This window comes from Lepidochelys kempii, chromosome 9 (assembly GCF_965140265.1).
Source record: "Lepidochelys kempii isolate rLepKem1 chromosome 9, rLepKem1.hap2, whole genome shotgun sequence".
Taxonomy (NCBI): Eukaryota; Metazoa; Chordata; order Testudines; family Cheloniidae; genus Lepidochelys; species Lepidochelys kempii.
Window position 1 is genome coordinate 34,907,028 of NC_133264.1, and position 20,290 is coordinate 34,927,317.

General features: G+C 40.0%; 1 protein-coding gene across 1 annotated transcript in view; it reads left to right on the top strand.

Moving 5' to 3' along the window:
• Positions 1-20,290, top strand: part of COL4A4 (collagen type IV alpha 4 chain) — a 154,329-nt gene that overhangs the window by 103,645 nt on the left and 30,394 nt on the right. Inside the window, exons 14-20 of the mRNA XM_073358896.1 lie at positions 397-615; positions 2,069-2,221; positions 3,825-3,995; positions 5,285-5,428; positions 6,625-6,806; positions 12,262-12,336; positions 12,955-13,062. Coding sequence (XP_073214997.1) covers positions 397-615; positions 2,069-2,221; positions 3,825-3,995; positions 5,285-5,428; positions 6,625-6,806; positions 12,262-12,336; positions 12,955-13,062 — 1,052 coding nt within the window. The remainder of the gene's footprint in view (positions 1-396; positions 616-2,068; positions 2,222-3,824; positions 3,996-5,284; positions 5,429-6,624; positions 6,807-12,261; positions 12,337-12,954; positions 13,063-20,290) is intronic.

Here is a 20,290-nt window from a genome sequence, read left to right on the forward strand (position 1 = left end):
CTATTTTCTGTTACCACAATAGAAGGTGCTGCTGAGAATTGATCAATTCAGACCTGTAGCAGGAGCATGATTGTTATATGTAAACCTTGCAGGCTCATGGAGAATATATTTACTCCCAAAGGGATTGGAATAAACAAGGATGGGGAATACACAAAACCAATATATCCTGCCCCAAACACATAAGTATCACCCCCCTTTGGCGTATCACTTCCACAATGGGTCGTTGGTTTCTCATGCAATATCATTATCCAGTGAGAAACCTGAAGTATGCAAATGTTATTTTGCATATAAATGGAATATATTTTCATTCTATTAAATTTGCATTATGGTAGTCCACACCTTTAAAACATACCATTTGAATGGTTGTCTACGTTGTGTAATTTTTAAATTCAATAGGCTTTCGAGGCAATCCTGGTGATCCAGGTGATGAAGGTGAAAGAGGCTCTTCTCCTGATGGTGCCCCAGGTTTCCCTGGCAGTCCTGGACTTTCAGGTCAGAAAGGTGTTCCAGGTGATACCAGTTATGGTCTTCCAGGAATTCCAGGCCACAGAGGATTGCCAGGATTACCTGGTTTACAAGGAATACGAGGTGAATCAGGCACTCCTGGGCCACAAGGTATGAGTCCTATTTCTATTGCGTTTAAAGCATAAAGACAGACACTGGGGCTTATGCTGATCTCTCTCTTATGTGGCTCCACAGTGACTGATGTGAAGTTACTCCTGATTTTTGCAACAGTATAAATAAGAGCAGAATTACATCCCTGGAATAGAAGAAAAATATTCATGCTTCACACAACAATATTTTAATCTGCTGTCCATGACACACACACACTAGTACACCCTAAAAAGAAACAGGGCTCATTTGATAGAACAAGGAATAGTCAACTAAGCAGCTCAGCCACTTTGTGTATAAACATTCGAAATACGGTGAAACCTTTACAAAGCCCTTGAAAGTTATGGGCATTTAGGAAGTAGTGGGTATGTAATGCAGACAAGAAGATACAATTACTTACCTGCAATAATTCTTCTTTGAAGTAATCATGATACACAGTGTCCTCTACTTGATCTCTCATTGCCTGTGTGAGAGAGCTGCCAGGTATTTTGCCCATGGTAGGCATGCACAAGCCTCTACTCAAACATGTTCAAAATGCAGGTACCATGAACCCCTTTGAATTCTACAAGTTGGCCAAAAACGCTCTCTGCATCCATTGATCAATATCCATTGATGCTAACTGGATTTTTCCTGAAAGGAACTGACTGGACGATTCTAATGGAATTTACACTTAAGGATAAGTCGGGCACTGGAGAGATCTACAGGGTTGGAAGCAGGAAGAAGCCTTCCCCAATGCCATGGCATGGCAGTGGAGCTTTCTATTATAATTATTTGTATCACAGTAGCACCTAAAGGCCCCAGCTGAGATTAGGGCCTGTTGTGCCAGGCACTGTATGTACACATAGGAAGAGCCAGTCACTGCCCCAGATTGCTTATAGTCAATAGACAAGTCAGACAAAGGGTGGGAGGAGAAACAGACACACACAGAGGTGAACTGACTTGCCCGAGGTCACACAGCAGCTCGGTGGCATACAGAGAACAGAACATGACTATGTTATCACAAAGCGGGTACCTCTTAGTTCATGCTAGCAGGCACTTACAGTTCAGCAAATTAGTGTGGACTGCAGTTCACAGCCCCACAGTCCACACTGCAGGGCCATGTGGGTGAGCCTACCCTGGTTCTGCCACCAGAAGGTCCTCCTTACCCATAGAGGCAGGAGTCAGTATTTGCCCCAGAAAGCAGGATGCAGCAGTTCTCAATAACAGCCAACTCCAAAGTGTAGGAAAGTAGCAAACATTTTTGAAAACCTATAGAGAACCTATACGATCTTTCGGCCCACTGGTGCTTGGTGCAGCATGTTCTATACCTTCCCTTTACTCAGCATGGTCTCATCCCAGCCTGGTCAGGCAGGTAAAATACAACAATAATTGAATACGTTGCCCTGAACTCTACGGGGATGTAGCTAGGGGAGTGGATGGGAATTTTTTTGTCAGGACAAATATTGCATCTTTTTAGGACAGTCTGGCAGACCAGGATTTCCAGGTGCTACAGGTCTGAGAGGCAGAAAAGGTGAAATAGGAGCTCCAGGTTCACCCGGTCAGCCATGTGATACAGGCTTACAAGGGCCACCAGGACAGCTAGGAGTTCTTGGACAGCGAGGCCCTCCAGGTAAACTGTGCTCATAACATTACATTCCAGTTCTAAACTTTGGGCATCTTTTTCCAGTGAATATCTACAAACTCAGTAATCCCCCATTCCATTTATTCTCTGTCCCATTGATTTTCTATCTGCAGATAATCACTTTGAGCCTCCCTTTGTTCCCAGAGAATGCCAATAGCAAAGCTCCTAATTGATTTCAGTGGTACCAGAGCAAAAACCTTTGTGAAGCTGTCATTTTGATTTAAGAAAAACATCAGCTAAGAATGACTGAATTATGTGACTAGTGAAGATCCTAGCTTAAGGTGTAGTAAACTGAAAGTGTCTTCCCTTCCTCTCAGTGGCTTCTCCCCCCACAGCTAGCTCATTTCTACAGTGGTGTCTTCCTGCTATCTCTTTGAGCGTTACATGAGGATGTGCAAATAAAATAACCATGGCTGTCCATCTTATATTGAGGAGCAATTCATGTGCCACCATGTTAAAATTAACTACTGGAAACCTTCTAGTTAGGGAGGTTTATCATGGTGATATTTAAAAAAAATAAACCCAACCCCTAAACTTTGGGACTCTCACAGCCACCCTTCCCTCATTGTGCTCTCATCTGATACCCCTCACTACAGTTCTATCATATTTTTAACTGTTATGTGTTATTTTGCCCATATTTGTGAATCAGAGCAATGGTCCCCTTGATAGTGGAAGACAAAGTTATAGGGTTCAGAAAGAGAGAATCGTGAATTCAGAGTCTTCCATACAGTTACACAATTGCTTTTTGTTAATACAAGACATGGGGAGTTTGGGATTCATGATGTAGTTGGTTTGAGCAGAGATCTTAAGTTTTTCACTTATACTTCTATTCTGAACTCTTGTGCTACATTTAATTCTCTCCTGCATACTGACGGCCTGGCTGACATGTCAGAGACAGTCCAATGAGGATCTTTCGGCCCACTGGTGCTTGGTGCAGGGTGTTCTGTACCTTCCCCTTACTCAGCATGATCTGATCCCAGCCTGGTCAGTGGAGTGAAAAGCTCAAGGTCCCTCCCAAACCTGTCTCCGATAGTATAATGCATTGCTTAACTGGCCTTGTAAATATGCATTCATTGTGGTTTAATACAATGGAAGAGTTAAGTATTTCCTACTTTGTAATTTCAGTATCTTAAAAGTGTGCTCTTTATTTAGCATGTAGTCACAGCCCAAGCTTAGGTAAAAGTGTCACTGAGCAAGACTGATGGAAAAATTGCTGTTGATACTGTTTTTCTATGGAAAATTGGATTTTCAACTGAATTCAATTTTTCACAAAAAAAGCTTTTTGTGGAAATTTTTTATCAAAAATAACAACACCCGAAAAATCTAAATATTTCATTTGAAAACCAAAATATTGATGGGGCCAGGAATTCCTGTGATGTACCATCTCCCCACTCCGAGGAGGCACCGTGGCAATGTTTACAAATCAAAATATTTCAGTTTTCAGCCCAGTGTTTTCAGTATTCAAGTTTCCACCAAAAATCAATAATTTTGTATAAGACCCATGCCCCCATCCTTCTTATGACCATCTGTATTACTGAATCTTCTTTTGTGTTTCTGGGTATAAAATGAGTAAAATAAACTGTTTTCTCAGGCTTACCAGGTTTTAAAGGTCAGAAAGGAGACATGGGCCCACCAGGGCCAGCTGGAATGAAAGGCCTACCAGGATCTCCTGGTGTACCAGGGTCCCCTGGTCCTCCAGGCCCTCGAGGATATCCAGGGCTTCCTGGGAGCAATGGATTACCTGGACTCCCAGGCCAACGAGGTATATGAAGCCTAATGTATCTATCACCCTGTTACATATAACTCTTTTAAAGAGCTGCTCCTTATCAAATGATGTCAGTGAGAGTACTTTGCACTGTTCACACCCTTCCAGCTTCTACTACATGTATCTGTGAAAAACAATGAGAATATCACCCTTTCTTATGTCTCTTGGAGCAAAAGTGAAACAAGCGTAAAGAGTTTGCAGCTTGCAGGGAGCACCAAAGATTCTTTGGTTTTGGTTGTTTTTATGAAACCTACAGGCAAATTTCTATGGACTATTTCATTCTTCCTGTTTGCAACAGGTCATTATTGTGTCCTGGTTTCAGTGCAATATTGTGTGAGAGCATACTCATGTGTGCCTAAGAGGTATGAGATCATGTGATTGTGGAAACAGCTTCTCCCAGCTGGGAGTCCTCTCTAAAGCTACCAGCATTTGGGGAATTGTTTAGTAAAACCTTAGCAACAGTTTAGATTTGAAAGTAAGAGATATTTACTGAGGCACTAATGGAGTGCTTTAAAAATGCGTAAATACATTTACAAAAGACTGAACTACTTTCCTCAAACTTAAAAAGATATAACCATTTGGCTTGAAACTAAGTATGAAATAAGCGTTTAAACCCGAAAGGAGGAGAATTTTCCCGAAAGTTATGAGAGTGAAAATATGGGAGGTTAATTGCCTGTGGGCTGGCTGCTCCAGTCCGTCAGGCCACTTCATACCCAATAATGTCATAAAGTGGCTTTAAAATGGCTGGAGTTAGCTAGCTGGTGGAGAATTCTCCTCACAGAGGGGGACTCTGCCAGAGGGAAATCAGGCAGTGACAGCCACACACCTCATGCTGGAGAAAAAAGAGGGAGGGAGTATATCCAGAAGTCCAAGAGGAGGGGCAGGTAGAGCCCCAGTATGCTTGATCTTCCACTGATACAAAGTCTGAGCGGAAGTTAGAGCAGCGGAAGGCTAACACTTTTGCCAGGGCTTAGTGGGAAAGTATTAAGGAGCCTCAACTGGCTCCCTTCCATTACACCTGAGTGTAATTCCATGTGTAACTTTTGTAGCTCAGACACCAGTGATGAGCATCAGCTAAGTACCTAGATAGTGAATGTCTGCTGCTGCGTGTTCTATTGTTACCCAGCTTACCTTAGTATTACCCAAATATATCTGCTGTTGGTTCTCATATATTACTAACTTCCCAAAACTCTCTCTAAACTGTCTACCTTTTGTATGGCACTCTTTCTAATAGCACAACAGTAGGCTGTTAGATAAACACATCAGTATCTTAACATTATTACCAGGTAGCAAAGGCATCCAAGGCATCCAAGGTTTCCCAGGAATCTCAGGAAAAGGCGGACAGACAGGAATCCCGGGTGGACCTGGTGAACAAGGAGAAATGGGCTCAAGGGGGCCTTCTGGAGAATGTGGGGATGGAGGGCAAAAAGGTATGGAGAATCCATATTACCTGCCTTCCAATTAGTTTTTTATTTTCATTTTTGTTAATAAAATTGTTTTAATTCCATGTGGTTATAAAAGGCCTCTAATCAATTCACTGCCATTTTCAAGTGGGATCAATGGAGTTAAGCCAGTGTAAGTCAGGTGTACATGCAAGCAGAATCAGATGGTCTGTTTAATGAGTCTGCTTTTTCATGCACCTGTTTGTTTTTATGTGCCTTTTACACCCACTGCTGCATCTGGTGCAGCTCTCTCTCAACAGGGGTAATGAGCAATTGTATGTCATCACCAACAGATTTGAAACAAGGCATTCTTTAAGGTTCTGTCATGTTTTTCTCATTGTTCAATGTAAATATAAAGTTTATTGGCAATATCATGCCTAAACATTAAAAGAAGGAATAAAGTTCAACCTGCCAAATACATAGTCAGTGAGAAACAAAAGATCTGCCCAATGGCAAGTCCAGTAGCCCTCAGGCAAACTACTCCACCCAAACCTGAAGCAATTCCCAACTCACACAAAGAAAAGAGGTATACGGATTAATATAAAGAGGGGAAAGACAAAATAAATTCAATGATAAACTTGTTCAAATAAATGGGACTTACATTACGTTCTAAAGAGAAGAGAAAGGGGCACTCTGGTAAGACTTTGGGAGAGAGTTCAAGCACTTAAATGTATTTTAATGACATTTTATGATACAGTGTGGTCAGCTAGCATTTGTATAGATTATATTCACCATGGTCTTCTTCAAAGGTGAAAGAGGTGCTCAAGGAGACAGTGGCTTCATTACCTTATGGCTGGAAAAAGGACAAAAGGGGGAACAAGGGCTTCCTGGTGAGGCTGGGTTTCCAGGGGAAACAGGTGAGCTCATAAATGTGTGTGTGTACACCCACTTTGCCTGATTTTTAAAAATGTCTACAATTTTTTGTCACAGTGCCGCAATTAATAGTTGTTTCAAAATTGCAGGCATAAGTGTGAACACAAATAGTAGTATTTGAATATCCAACTACCCCATTATGCTGACATGTCCTTTAGTTAGTTGTATAAGTACTACAGTTTGTCTACAATTTATTACGTACTTCATGAATTGTGGGCGCACAAGTGTACCCACAAAAATGTGGTACTAAAATGTATCAGCCAAGGACCAGGATAAATTTACAATAATCTTTTGTTGTGGAATACTTTCAGGTGAAAAAGGCAGTCTTGGAATCAGAGGGATCCCAGGATTTCCAGGCAAAGATGGGCTCCCAGGAACTCAGAAGGGTGAACCTGGGGATCGTGGGCAGATTGGGTTTCCAGGGCTGCCAGGCTCCCCAGGATTGGGAGGTTTAAGAGGAATTACTGGTTTTCAAGGACAACCAGGTGCCCAGGTAAGCTAAGAGCAATAGTGCAAGATCATGGATACATAATACTGTACTGCATTTTTATACTTCTTGAGAACTCAATCCAAGAAACGTGTCTGATTGTGGTACACAAGCCATATGAGCGTGCTTAGAGAGCTCATACACCAGGTCACACCTAAACCTCTGATTGGCAGAAGCTGGGACTGCATGACAGGAGATGGATCCGTCAATAAATTGCCCTGTCCTATTCATTTCCTCTGAAGTATCTGGGACTGGCCCATCTTGGAAAACGGGATACTGAGCTAGACGGACCATTGGTCTGACCCAATATGGCTGTTCTTATTATCTTATTCAGAAGACAGCATTGGCCCAGCATGCAAGGTCAACAACTGTGAAATTTGTTTGTTGCTGTTATTTTCACTTATTTTATACTGGGGCTGGATGGGGTCTTTTGTCACCTCCATGGTGCATAGAGTTGTTTGGTTCCACTCTCTGTAGTTGGGAACCCTCACCAGATTTCACTGACTAACAAGAAAGGTGCATGAGCAGTCTATCCTCTGATATTATTCCCAAGGACACATGGATGGAGTCACCTACTCTACGCATAGTGAGATGGCAATTGAATGAGGCTGAAGTTTACAGAGCCACTTCCAAGAGCAGCCTGCTTGTTTGCATGCATAGTCCAGGAGCATCCCTTGGTCTTTACCCCCTATAGAGGCAGCTTACAGTGAACAGAACCCTGGAAAATACTGTTTCCAAAGGAAAAATGTACAAATATGCATGATATAGTTGAAATTAGAGGCAAGTTCTTCACTATCTTGCATCTTATGCAATGAGTCAATGGGATTGCACAAATGTAAATCCAGTTGAATTTAGGCCGTTATATTTACATATTCTTTGTTTTCAGTGTTGGGTCTGTGTTTTACCAAATTATTTTTGAGGGACAGTGTAAAGCTTTGTACTGCTGACTACATATCCTTGTTTACGATGAAAAACTAGATTTTTTTTTTTTTAATATTAGAGGGTCAACACTAATTTCTTGGGGGTCAACAAAAGTGGAGATAACATGTTTTTTATTTATTTGTGTTCTTGTGTAAAATACATTACTGAAGTACCATTTTTGAATTAAACTACAGTTGCATTAATTGGATCACCTAGAGGGAATTTCAGATATTTGAGCCAAATTCTAGCCTTAGCAATATATACACAGATCTAACTCAAGACAATTGGCGTTTCCTGCATATATCAAAGGTCAGCATTTAGCCATTATTTGACACAGACTAGTGGATTAGTCCAAAGAATCATACAGTGAAGACAATAATATTGACATTTAGTATCAGTCTGTTCATCAGTGCAACAGAGTCAAATGTTTTTACAGATTGTGCCTCTTATGTATATTATATTTTAAACAGAGTGTTTTTTTAATAATGTATCAGGGTGAGCGAGGTTTACCAGGAATTCCTGGATATCCAGGCTGTGATGGTGCAAAAGGACTTAAAGGTAATAAGCTGAAACATACAAGCTATATGAAATAAACAGTATTTTGTTAGGTTGCTGTGTACTTTGATATATTCAATGAACCGTCTAGGGGAAAGAGACAGAGATAATTCACACATGAAAATCATTAGACACAAGACTGTTTTATGCCTAAATAAAAAGTTTTCATTTAACTATAGTAAGACATTTGGTGATTTATCACTTGAAAAAAAGGCTCTCGGTGACTTTGAAGATGACTGTGTCTTAGTTAAATTTCACAAAATCATAGCTTCAGCCCAAAAATGAGTAAAACACCAATATATCTACAAAATACCATGGGATCTGTCAAGGTTCCTTCCCCACTCTGAACTCTAGGGTACAGATGTGGGGACCTGCATGAAAGACCCCCTAAGCTTATTTTTACCAGCTTAGGCTAAAACTTCCCCAAGATATAAACTGTTTTACCTTTTGTCCCTGGACCTTATGCTGCCACCACCAAAGTGTCTAACAAAAATAACGGGAAGTGCCCACTTGGAAACTTCTCCCCCCCCCCAAATATCCCCCCAAGCACTACACCCCCTTTCCTGGGGAAGGCTTGATAAAAATCCTCACCAATTTGCATAGGTGAACACAGACCCAAACCCTTGGATCTTAAGAACAATGAAAAACGATCAGGTTCTTAAAAGAGAATTTTAATTAAAGAAAAACCTCTGTAAAATCAGGAAGGGAAATACCTTACAGGGTAATCAGATTCAAAACATAGAGAATCCCTCTACGCAAAACCTTAAGTTACAAAAAGACACAAAAACAGGAATATGAATCCCATTCAGCACAACTTATTTTATCAGCCATTTAAACAAAACAGAATCTAACACATATCTAACTAAATTGCTTACTAACTTTTTACAGGAGTTCTGACCTGCATTCCTGCTCTGGTCCAGGCAAAAGCATCACACAGACAGAGAGAACCCTTTGTTTCCCCCACCCCCTCCATCTTTGAAAGTATCTTGTCTCCTCATTGGTCATTTTGGTCAGGTGCCAGCAAGGTTATCTTAGCTTCTTAACCCTTTACAGTTGAAAGGGTTTTGCCTCTGGCCAGGAGGGATTTAAAGGTGTTTACCCTTCCCTTTATATTTTTGACAGGATCAAATGACAGGACACAATGGTTATCTAGATGGCTTTTGTGATTAAACTTGTATTAGTTTTCAGATAAAGTATGTACGAGACCTAAGGAGAAAGGGGAACATCACACATGAGTGGAAGAGAAGACAGGAGAAAAAATACTTGCATGAAAAGATGAACATGAAACTATATTTTGCAGGCAGCTAAGGGTCACATTTTCAAAAGTGGCCTCTCGATGTGTGCCTTTTTTTGGCGAAGTGTTGCCAACTCACAATTTTATTGCAAGTCTCACAACAACAGTGTGGGTGTTTCGTTTTGTTTTTTAAAAGGTTCTTGTTATATTTGGATTTCTGCCTCCAAACTCATGCAGTTTATCTTGAAGGGGATCCAGGGAAATGTGGCATGACGGAATGGGAGAATGTGATGGGGAGGAGAATGAGGAGAAAGGGAGGGAAATACGGACGTGATAAATTTAGAGAATAGGTGGGGACAGTAGACTGTGGGGGAGCACTGAGAGGAGAATTGGAATGGGGACAGCTGCCTATCTGGAGAGGAGAAGAGAGAGAGACTGGCAGCTCTTCACATCCCTGGGGATAGGCTAGGATGATCAGTAAAGAAGGCAGCCTGTATTTTGCATGTGTATTTCTGACTGAATTTTGAACATGAGATGAGCTCACACCAGTTGAGATGGGGGATTCCCTAGAAAAGGTGACATCATAAAATGGCCCAAAAAACAACACAATTTATAATTATTCTTAAATCGCATGCTTTTGTGTCATCTAGCTTATGATTTTTGAACATTCAGGACAGCTGTAATCTGATTTGTGTGCACAAATTTGGTAAATAGTTTACACAAACACAACCTTTGACACCACCAAGTTTTCATGTCCAATTTTTCTCATTCCTATTTCGAGGATGAGATGAGACCACTTTGAAAATTTGACCTTGAATATTTAAAGGCAGTTTATGAAGAGCAAGAGGTATCAGCTGAATTGTTCTATTGTTTCAAGCTTCCGTAGAATATGATTTTCTTCTTAAAACTAGTTTATACAAAAATAAGAGTAAAAGAACGTGAAGACCAGAGATTTATTTGGAAGAAAATACAGAGCAAGGGAAATTCCTTCTCCAGATTCTTTTCCATGGCTCTAGCAATTCAGCATCTTCCTAGCCAGGGAATGTATTTTCACAAAAAATAAAAAAGAATTTATGAACAAATATTTGCGATAAAGAGAAATCCTTTATCAGAAGTGGGCTAAAAGGGGGTTATAACACATGTAACTGAATTTAAAAAATAAAAAGTTGGCTGGAGTAGGTGGCAATCAAGTTATTAAACAGGATCTTTTCTGGTCAGGGAGGATTGCTGTGACATAGAATCACTGATAACACTTGAATTCAAAAGTCTTCTCTATGCGTTTCACAACCATCTCAGACAGAGAAGCTAGAAGCCAGCAGGTGTGAGTGGGAGGTATTGGATACCTGCATAATAATCTGGGGTGAAAGGGCTGTGGAACCATGAATTTGATGTGGGAGGAGTTTGAGGAATAGAAACAACAGAAAGAGAGTCCATTATAAAGGGAGGAATTGAAGTAGAGTGGAGAAGGCCAGGCACAGCATCTGTGTTGGCTCAGAAACCCAAAAATTGTTCTTAAGAAGCCTTTTCTGAGTAAACAGACTTAAACTGTGTGGATTTTCCTTGCCTTTTCAAAGTTATTTCTGTAGGAACTGTGTGCTTTATTGTAATACTTGGTATTTATGTAGCACTTCTCAAATCTGGGGCAATTAATGAGTTCCTTACTGAGTTTTTACTCAGGCAAATTCCCATTGAACTTAATGGGAGTCATATTGAATGTCAACTGAGTTGATACCTCAGGATATGGCTTTTGATCAGACAGTCTGAGAATTAAATGATGTATTAGGGAAATGGGGATATAATATCTCCACCTATCTAGGCTCTTACACTGCACCTGTCACAAGCTATAGAATGCCAGAATATTCAGTAGCTAATGCCACTTGCCCCTCAAAAACTGTCCTTAAATGTTCAAGGCCATCATTCCCTAATTAACTAGAAATAGGGATATTGTTCTAATGCTGTGTCTGTGTCCATTCTCCTTTCTCTCCTAAAGCAGAAACAAACTACTTCTACAGTCCAAAACTTCCTGATTGTCAGGAAGTCATTTCAGTAGTTCTCCTCTATGTATTTTTCTATTAATTCCATTATCATTTGCTAAGTGTTTTATGATACACTACTTACCTTGGTCCACAGCTTTAAGACATTTGTGTGCATCTTGCTGTACTAGAGATTTCACAAATAATTCACTTCTGAAGGCTAAAACAAGCATACAAAAGCAAGCGAAAGATTAAATCTTCAGGAGGCACTCAGTTATGATGATGATGGGGGCTATACAAATACTTAGCTACACAGAATACCCAGACTCCTGAAGTTTCCAAAAGGTTGATTGATACTTTGTTTTTAGAATGCTGTTGGCATACTTAACAGTCTGTTACTGTGTGTGTACAGGACCTGGCGCAATGGGGCCCATTCCCAATTAGTGTTAAGTGATACTGCAGTATCAAATACATCTATATTGTCCATATTTAACATAAAAACTTAGCACAGTCACTTGCAAAGAAGCTTTCCCTTAATCCCACATTCTTTGTTTCCTAGTATGAATTTATCAAGGACAATCCTCTAGTTTTTTGTGTTCTTTTGGTCCAACGAAATAAAATAATACAATTTGATTTATTTTTTAATTGAGAATTGTTTTTGTAATTTTAGCTATTAATATTTGGAAGTTACTGGACCTTCAAAATTATCTTTTTGGTTTTGCAGATGAAACCGACACTGATCTCTAACGAAAGTCATTTGTATTTTTAACTTGAATAGGTAACAGAGGTGACTCGGGCAGTCAATATGGTCCACCTGGTCAAAGAGGTCTTCCAGGAGATCGTGGATCACCAGGTACATTTGGGTTATTAAGAAAAAATTAGTGCTTAAATCGATTTAAAAGTTTCTATAGGATTTTTTTCATGATTTGCTGCTTTCAGTATTTGCAGCTTAATACTAATGACTAATGCAAAACAATGGCTGTTGGGTCTTTGGAAGCCCAGGACCAAAAAGGCCTCACAATTTATAATATAGTCCATAAATGAACACAGGACTTAGGGTCTGCTACTGTCCAGATGCATCATTGATGAGCACTCTGCTAGCCACCTGAAAGTTCTCTCTTGCAGTCTCTGGGAACAGACCTTTCTTCTTCAGCCACATGGAAGAGGAAGGAAAAAAAGGAAGATCTGTCAACTTCTTCCCAATCACACTGAGAGTAAAAGGAAGATCAGTAATTCCATGTCCTATCGCTAATTTAAATAAATTCACAGTCCATACATCGGAGAGACCAGAGCAAAACAGCATAATAAACACATCTGTGTGTCTGAAATGCTGAACTATTTGTGTAAAACTCTTCCTTTTTCAGGAGTATGACATGAGGAAGCATATTGAGCTTGGCATTTTTTAAACATACCACAGTGTGAGCCATGGACGTCTTTAAACCTGAAACTGTTATATTTGTCTTTTTTTAAGGACCCTGTGGATTCCCAGGAGAGCAAGGTTTACCAGGTTTCCAAGGGGAACCTGGAAGACAAGGACCCAAGGGGATGCCTGGATCCCCAGGAGCAAAAGGCTTTCCAGGTAAAGTCAAATAAAAAAAAACAAAAACAGAAATGGATGAGAATTACTTCAAAATGGACAAAAAGTGAGGCAGTCTGCAGTGCAATTCAAAACCATGAAGCTAGCAACAGAGAGTAGGTTGGTATCAAAGGCAGCATGAAGACTTGTGTCAGAAACTACTGGAGCGAAGTAGCAGAGATTCTTCCAAGAGGGGCCATAAAGGAGATTCAAGGAAAGCTAACAATGTTTTTGGATAGAATTTTTGGCCCCAGATGCCTGTCAATAACCACTGTGTACTGAACAGTATGGGAGAAATAACAGCTAAGGGAGCAGGAGTAAAAAGGTTTGCATATTAAAAATGTTTTCCTCCTTCAGGTGCTACATGTGATTTGGGATTGCCAGGAGTTCCAGGTGGACAAGGCAATACCGGGCCTTTAGGAGCTGCAGGATTGCCAGGATCACCTGGTCCCCTAGGCAGGAAAGGTAAGTGCTATAGACAACATTAGTCACACATTACAGTTCAAGTAATGGTGTCAGAAATTACTGGGAATTTTGTGCAGTAATAAATGTAACTGAAAATAGAGAGGATTTTCAAAAGCATTTAGCATTGGCCTAAGTCTGCTCCCGTTGAAATCAATAGTAAAATTCCCCTTTGACTTCAGTAACTAGAAGACTTAGGCCAACTCTGAGCAGGTTTGAAAATCCCACCCTTAAAGCACAAATGTTGGCCAAAGAAATCAGGCTACAATCTAAAGTAAATAAGGAAGCAGAGACATAAACCTTAAATTCTGGTTCAGCCGGTATAACAGGGCAGAGTATGACACAAGAACAGTAAAATTCTCTGAAGATAGATATTTCACTAACACTTCAGTTACACTGTAATTTACTTTCCGGCCATGTAATGCCACTGTTACTCTGCATACATCAAACATGAATACGAATAGCAGACCACACTTTAGTGGAAAACATTAATACTGAAAAAGGTGGCCAATTCAAATTTAGGAAATCTCACATGATTGACTGGTGCATTTTATCAAAATGTGATAACAAATACTGTAAGTATGTTTGCAAGACAGTTGATCTATTGGCAGATTACATTTAGAAATACTTCCAATCAATGATAAATTACATCTTTCATGGCAATCACTGTTTAGATTGAAAAAATTATTCATCTAAAAATCTCTTCCCCCTTAAAGGATACAATATAAATTTTATGTATTGTAGCTAATTAAAATTTAGCATATATTAGATCAACATTATACTAAGATAAATTATATAATCAGAAATGAAGCTATCTTGTTTATTTTTACTGGGTGGTCACAATCTGCTTCCTAAACTACTCCTGGGGTACAACATGCTGCCCCAGACTTGGGGCTCAAAACAAATCCACCCTTGAGTCCATAATAAATTTTCCCAAAAGAGAACAATCAATTTTTATACAGAAAACATTCGTTTTTTCAGTTTCAGTCTACGGCAAACATGGTCAGTTCAAAACTGAAAACTGAGGTTTACATGGAAGCTTTTTCTGATTATCAATGGGAAGGTAGGGGGTGCTGATATAATACAATGATAACAAATCCCTTGTTGCTGTGTAATCTGCAGGAAAACAGTTTATTGTGTTGCACAGTATACCTATTAGCTACAGCACTGGGAGTCATGCTGCAATTACAAGGATTTCTAAATTGCCCTCCATTTGAAAAGGTATTACACACCTGATAGTGAAAACTTGTTAGTTGAAGAAGTGTCCTGTTCTTCTTTAGGATCAGGCATTTTATTAGTTTTATGCAGCTAACTTCACTCATTCGTTTTTTTTGGAAATCATTTTAGGCCCTACAAAGAAAACACAAGAGATCAACAGGAGAACGGGAATTAAAAATAGATAGCTCAGATAAAAATGGAAATTCAGTAGGGATCAAGCCACCCAATAAAGATTAGTTCCAATGTGGATTAATTCTACCAATATGTTTGAAAAGAAGAATTCTAAATTTTAAAATGTATCCACTTACAAGGATTTAATGGAATTGGTATGCCAGTGTACTGTGGAGTATGGATCTTAAATAATATTAATAGTTCCATTTTTAATAATGAAGAAGCATTTGTGATTGTCATTAGAAATGAAATGGTTAACCAATTGTTATTAAGGACTGAGCCTTGTTAGCCTAATTGCTTTTCATTTACTTAAAGATCACATGCATGACCAATTTTCAGATTTAGGGATTGAAGTTACAGGCATTCATCAGAACAAAACATCAGTTTCTTTATGACAGACAGTCTCAGTAATTAAGGGCCCAATCCTGCAATCTTCACTCATGAGTAGTCCTTATTCAAGCAAATAGTCCATTAATTTCAGTGGGATTGTGTGAGAAAAGATTGCAGGATTGGGCCCTAAAATTTAGGAATCATGATTCATATATAGGTCAGCCAATTCATCTGTATCTGGAAGTATGGAACTGTAACAGTCCAAAATCTAAACTTACAAGTGTTGATGTTATAATGAAGTGTTGACAAATATGTTAGAAATTTCCTGGAAAACAAAGTAAACCAAGGCAGCAATAATGACAGAATAAACAAAGCATCAAAAACATTTTAAAACAAAATGGGTTTCCAAAAATTGTTAGCATTTGTGTTCATTTAGGTAAATTCTCAACATTAGCAAATAACTCGTACATAAGCCTTTCACAAGTATAGATGAGGCCGTAGTAAACAGGATTGGAAAGGTGAACAAATGTCATGAAAAGTTATTGTACAGTAATGAATTAAGGGCAGAAAGAATATTACAGGTGGGGCTGGTACCACCGGGTAGTATTGATGTTTCTGACATTTCCAATTATAAGACCATGTTTTCATTTGCTTAAAACTTTACCAAACATTAACGGTTTCAGCTGAAATTTTCCATGCCAGTTGTCTGCCTCAGGCTGAACTGTTTTGAAAAGTTTAAGCCAAGATTGTTCAGCCTTCTGAGGACAAGGCTATGAAAAGATACATTATGCCCATGTTAAATTCTGACAGCCTTTACTTTGAAAATTCTTAGAGCTCCCATGGTTTGGAGCAGGGACTTGAAATTCAGCAGGGGCAAGGCCTTTGTGTCAGGGATATGCCTTGTTTTGTCTCCATGAAAATCTGCCCAAATGTGGCCAAGTTATAAACCTTTGAGAAATCAGTTTGTGTATGCTCAGTAGAGACTTACATTTTAGCAGCTAAATTCACCAATGATTCTATCCAAACTGGGAATGCTCCTGCCTGGGGATGAAGGTTTTTCCTTCAGTTGCAGCTCTTGACTGATTGGGCAAAGACACTGGGACAAGAAGACCTAAGCAGAGAAAACTGGGACTGTCTAGGGGAGAAGAATGGGACTGTGGGGAGAAGCCGGGATAGGGAAAAGACTTGGAGAATGACAGGTTGGAGGGGATGGGGCAGAAGGGAGTCATGCTTATGGGTGGAAGAGGGTGTGTCCACTAGCACCCACCCCCCTCCAGAGCATAAAATGGCACTGAAGATTGCCGAGTCTCAATAATTCCTCTGCTGTCAGCCAATGAAAGCTTATGCTCAGATAAATTTGTTAGTCTCTAACGTGCCACAAGTACTCCTTTTCTCTTTCCACTTAGAAAGTGTCACTTCTCTCTCCAGTGTTGGTGCATATGTAGGATAACAACCTACTATCAGTTACTCCATTAGCTCCAGTTGTTAGACATCCGTGCTGTGGATCTAAAGCTTTCAGTCCTGCTAATGAGCCATGTTGGTTCCAATATGATGCCACATGATGGAAATTCTGGGTTTTTTTGAGTTTCCTTTTTTAAAAACTTAGGAAATTACATACCAAACAAACTAAAGAAACACTCAGTATGTTAAAAGAACATTTGTAAGGCTGCAAAGTCAAGCACTCAAATTTTTAAATGTTTGACTTCACAAACTTAATAATGTGTAATTGTAGCTATCTTGGCATAAAATTATTAAAGAGAAACTTTAAAGTGCATGATAGGTAGGACAGATAACTCATTTTAATGTGAATTCAATTTATTGTTCCTGAAAAAGGCCTGACTAAAAATTATGGTGGCCAATACCCTCTATTTATCACCAGGATAGGTTTAGCAAATGAGCAGTAGCAGAGAAAGCTCCTCCACACCAGTTTTACTAATGGCATATTCTCAGGTACCACCTTTCAGTATAGGAGAGTAGTTTTGTTTCCATGCCTATTCAGTCTTTGGCCTCTCTATTGAGTCTATCAATGAGGCTACCAGTCTCTGACAATTGTGATTTTAGATGCTCGCCCACTAACTAGGAAGTGTACTGATATCATCTTATTTTATAAATGTCATTAATCAGCTGTCAGATGGTAACGGCTGAACTTTGATCCAGTCCCATTCGCAAACTTCTTCACTCTCCAGTCTGCCAAAGTAAAGTCCAGTATATTAAATAGCTGCCTTTTAGCACTAAAATTAATGAAGTGTTGGTGACAACTAGGGTAACCAGACAGCAAGTGTGAAAAATCAGGATGGGGGTGAGGGGTAATAGGAGCCTGTATAAGACAAAGCCCCAAATATCGGGACTGTCCCTGTAAAATTGAGACATCTGGTCAGCCTAGTGACAACAGACCAGGTTGGTAAGGGTGGGACAAAGAGAACACCATGACAAACATTCTCTGGATGCATCCACCACTGCAAGAAGTCCAGGACCAGTGGAGGGAGATGGACCAATCTATCCAAGGAATAAAGAGTTGTATGGTAAGCTGTCCTGAGCCATATTTGAAGGGGGAGAAGATGCAACCTTGCAAACTGGAGCACCTGTGTGCAAGTGGACATATGGTCCAAGAGCCTGAGGCACATCTGAACTGTCGTGGACGGCTGAGACTGCAGACTGAGGCAAAGGTGGTGAATTGCCTAGCAAAAACTCTCGAAGTCAGAGTGTAAATATGGGCCCAATGAACTTGATTTTCTGAGTGGAAACCAAAGTTGACTTTCTAGAGTTTAGGATGAGACCTAGATGGTCAGGCAAGTGCAGTGTAGTGTTTACATGGGAAAGAACTTCCTCTCTGGACCTACCTCTCAGTAACCAGTTGTCTAGTGTGGGAAGATGTGGATTCCTTTCTTTCTGAGGTAGGCTGCAACCACAACTATGCATTTGTTAAAAACCCAAGAGGCAGAAGAGCATCTGAAGGGAAGAACTGTATACTGAAAACGGCACTCTGCTACGATGAATCGAAGGAAATTTCTGTGGCTCAGCAAAATCGCCCCATGAAAGTAGGCATGCTGAAGGTCCAGAGCAGCAAACCAGTTGTTCTGAGACAACACAGGGAGAGTAGTCAATAGACTGTTCAGAACCTCATGTATCTGATATATTTGTAGAGGTTGCAAAGGTCAAGAATGGATCTTACCCCTCCTTTGGATTTGGGCACCAGAAAGTACTGGGAATAGAAGCCCTGCCCCCTGTGTTTTTGGTGGAACCTCCCTTGCTGCTCCCAAAGCCAGTAGAGAGCGAACCTGCTGGAGGAGCAGTATCTTTTGAGAGGGGTCCCTGAAGATGGATGGAGAGGGAGGGTGGTGGGGAGGAATGGAAAGGAACTGGATGGCATAACCTGATCTGACGATGCTTAGGACCCAGCTGTCAGTGGTGATTGAGCCCCAAGCATTGTGAAAGTGAGGCAGCCTGTCCCTAAATGGAGGGGATCTGGAGAAGGGAGCAATGACTAGGATGCTGCACTGGACCAAGGAGTCAAAATGACCTCGGTGCTGAAGCAGGCTGCATAGCCTGTTTGAGCAGGTGCTGCTTTAGATGAAGATCCTTCGCCATCTGACTGTTTGGTGAACGATTTGCAAATCCAACACCACCCCTTGTCATGGACTTCACCTAAGCACAGCAAACACTGAGTGGGGATCATTGTTGGGAATCGCTCCCCCCAGACTTCAGACAATGTTTAAACCCTGGTGAAAGCATCACGAGGGAAATACGTAAACTAAAGCTAACGCTAAAACTAACTAACACTATACTAAGGGAAATAATTAACTATATACAGCTCGAAAAGTCACTAAGAAATAGAGAGGTGTGAGGTTAGGAATCACACAGGTCCAACTCCAGCCACGGGCAGTAAGAAGGAACTGAGGAGAGTTGGGGTGATATTGCCTGATATACCCAGAGGAGGGCTTTGGCCAGGAGGCACAAATGGCATCTATCTACAGGTAATGCTAGGCAAAATTCTCTGGCTCTGGTGTGCGCACACATCTCAGGGAATACATAGCTGCATCTGCTAGAATATTTTGTTTTTTTCATAACCTGAGCCCTATCAGACAGGCACGTGAGATAGTATTTTTACCCCTTAAACAAGTGTCTAATGGAACTGGAATGAAATTAGCTAGACTGTTCCCAGAAGACAGATAGTATATGAGGAAAATGTTTGTATTTTACAGGACACCAAACATACTACCATTCTGCTAGAAAAGACTCCTAAAGCAAAGCTGTTTGGCTCCCCTATAACCTCAGGAGGGGAGGACTGGGCTATCAGTATGACTGAAGCATACTTCAGAAATTATACAACTTTTTCCATAGCAAGCTCTGAACCCCACTATAGTGAGCATGAACTTCTACCCCATATTAAAATGAAGTACTTTCCCTTACAGATATTTATTGTTTGAAATTTAGGCAGTAAGGCACAATCAAGAAAGTTCTCAATTTCAGCTATGCTAAAACAAAACCTAAAGATTATATTAAAGCCTGCTAAGTAATTGGCCTGTGTTACTACAAAAGTTTTGTGCCATTTGATCAGCAAGATGCTTTGCTAAGCAAAAAATTGGACATAAATGCGAGGCAGGTGAGATTTGTAGTTAATATAAATGGTTGTAATTTCTATCCTGAAATGATGAGTTTTGTCGATAAGTTTTAAAATCTATAAATAAAACTTTAACAAAAATTATCATTATTTTACTCTCCAATAAAAAGGGGAAATAAATTAGAGCATTTCTACTCTGAAAAGAGACTGTTAAAAATGCCATCATAGCATTATCTCTTTGTTGTGTTTCAATTATCCTCTTATCAAATGTCCTCAGTTTACAAATAAAAGATGTTCTTTCTCCCTGCCTATCCTGAAACTCAGTCTGATCTTTCCACCTAGTGCATCACCACCAGGGACAAAGAGTCTGCATACTAATTTAAGTCCTCAATTACACGTGTTCCACTCCATTGTCTTTAAAGGATTTGCAAAGGGGTGGCTTAGAGAATTTTGTAATGTTACTAATTTGTTACCAATAAGGGTGTTAGT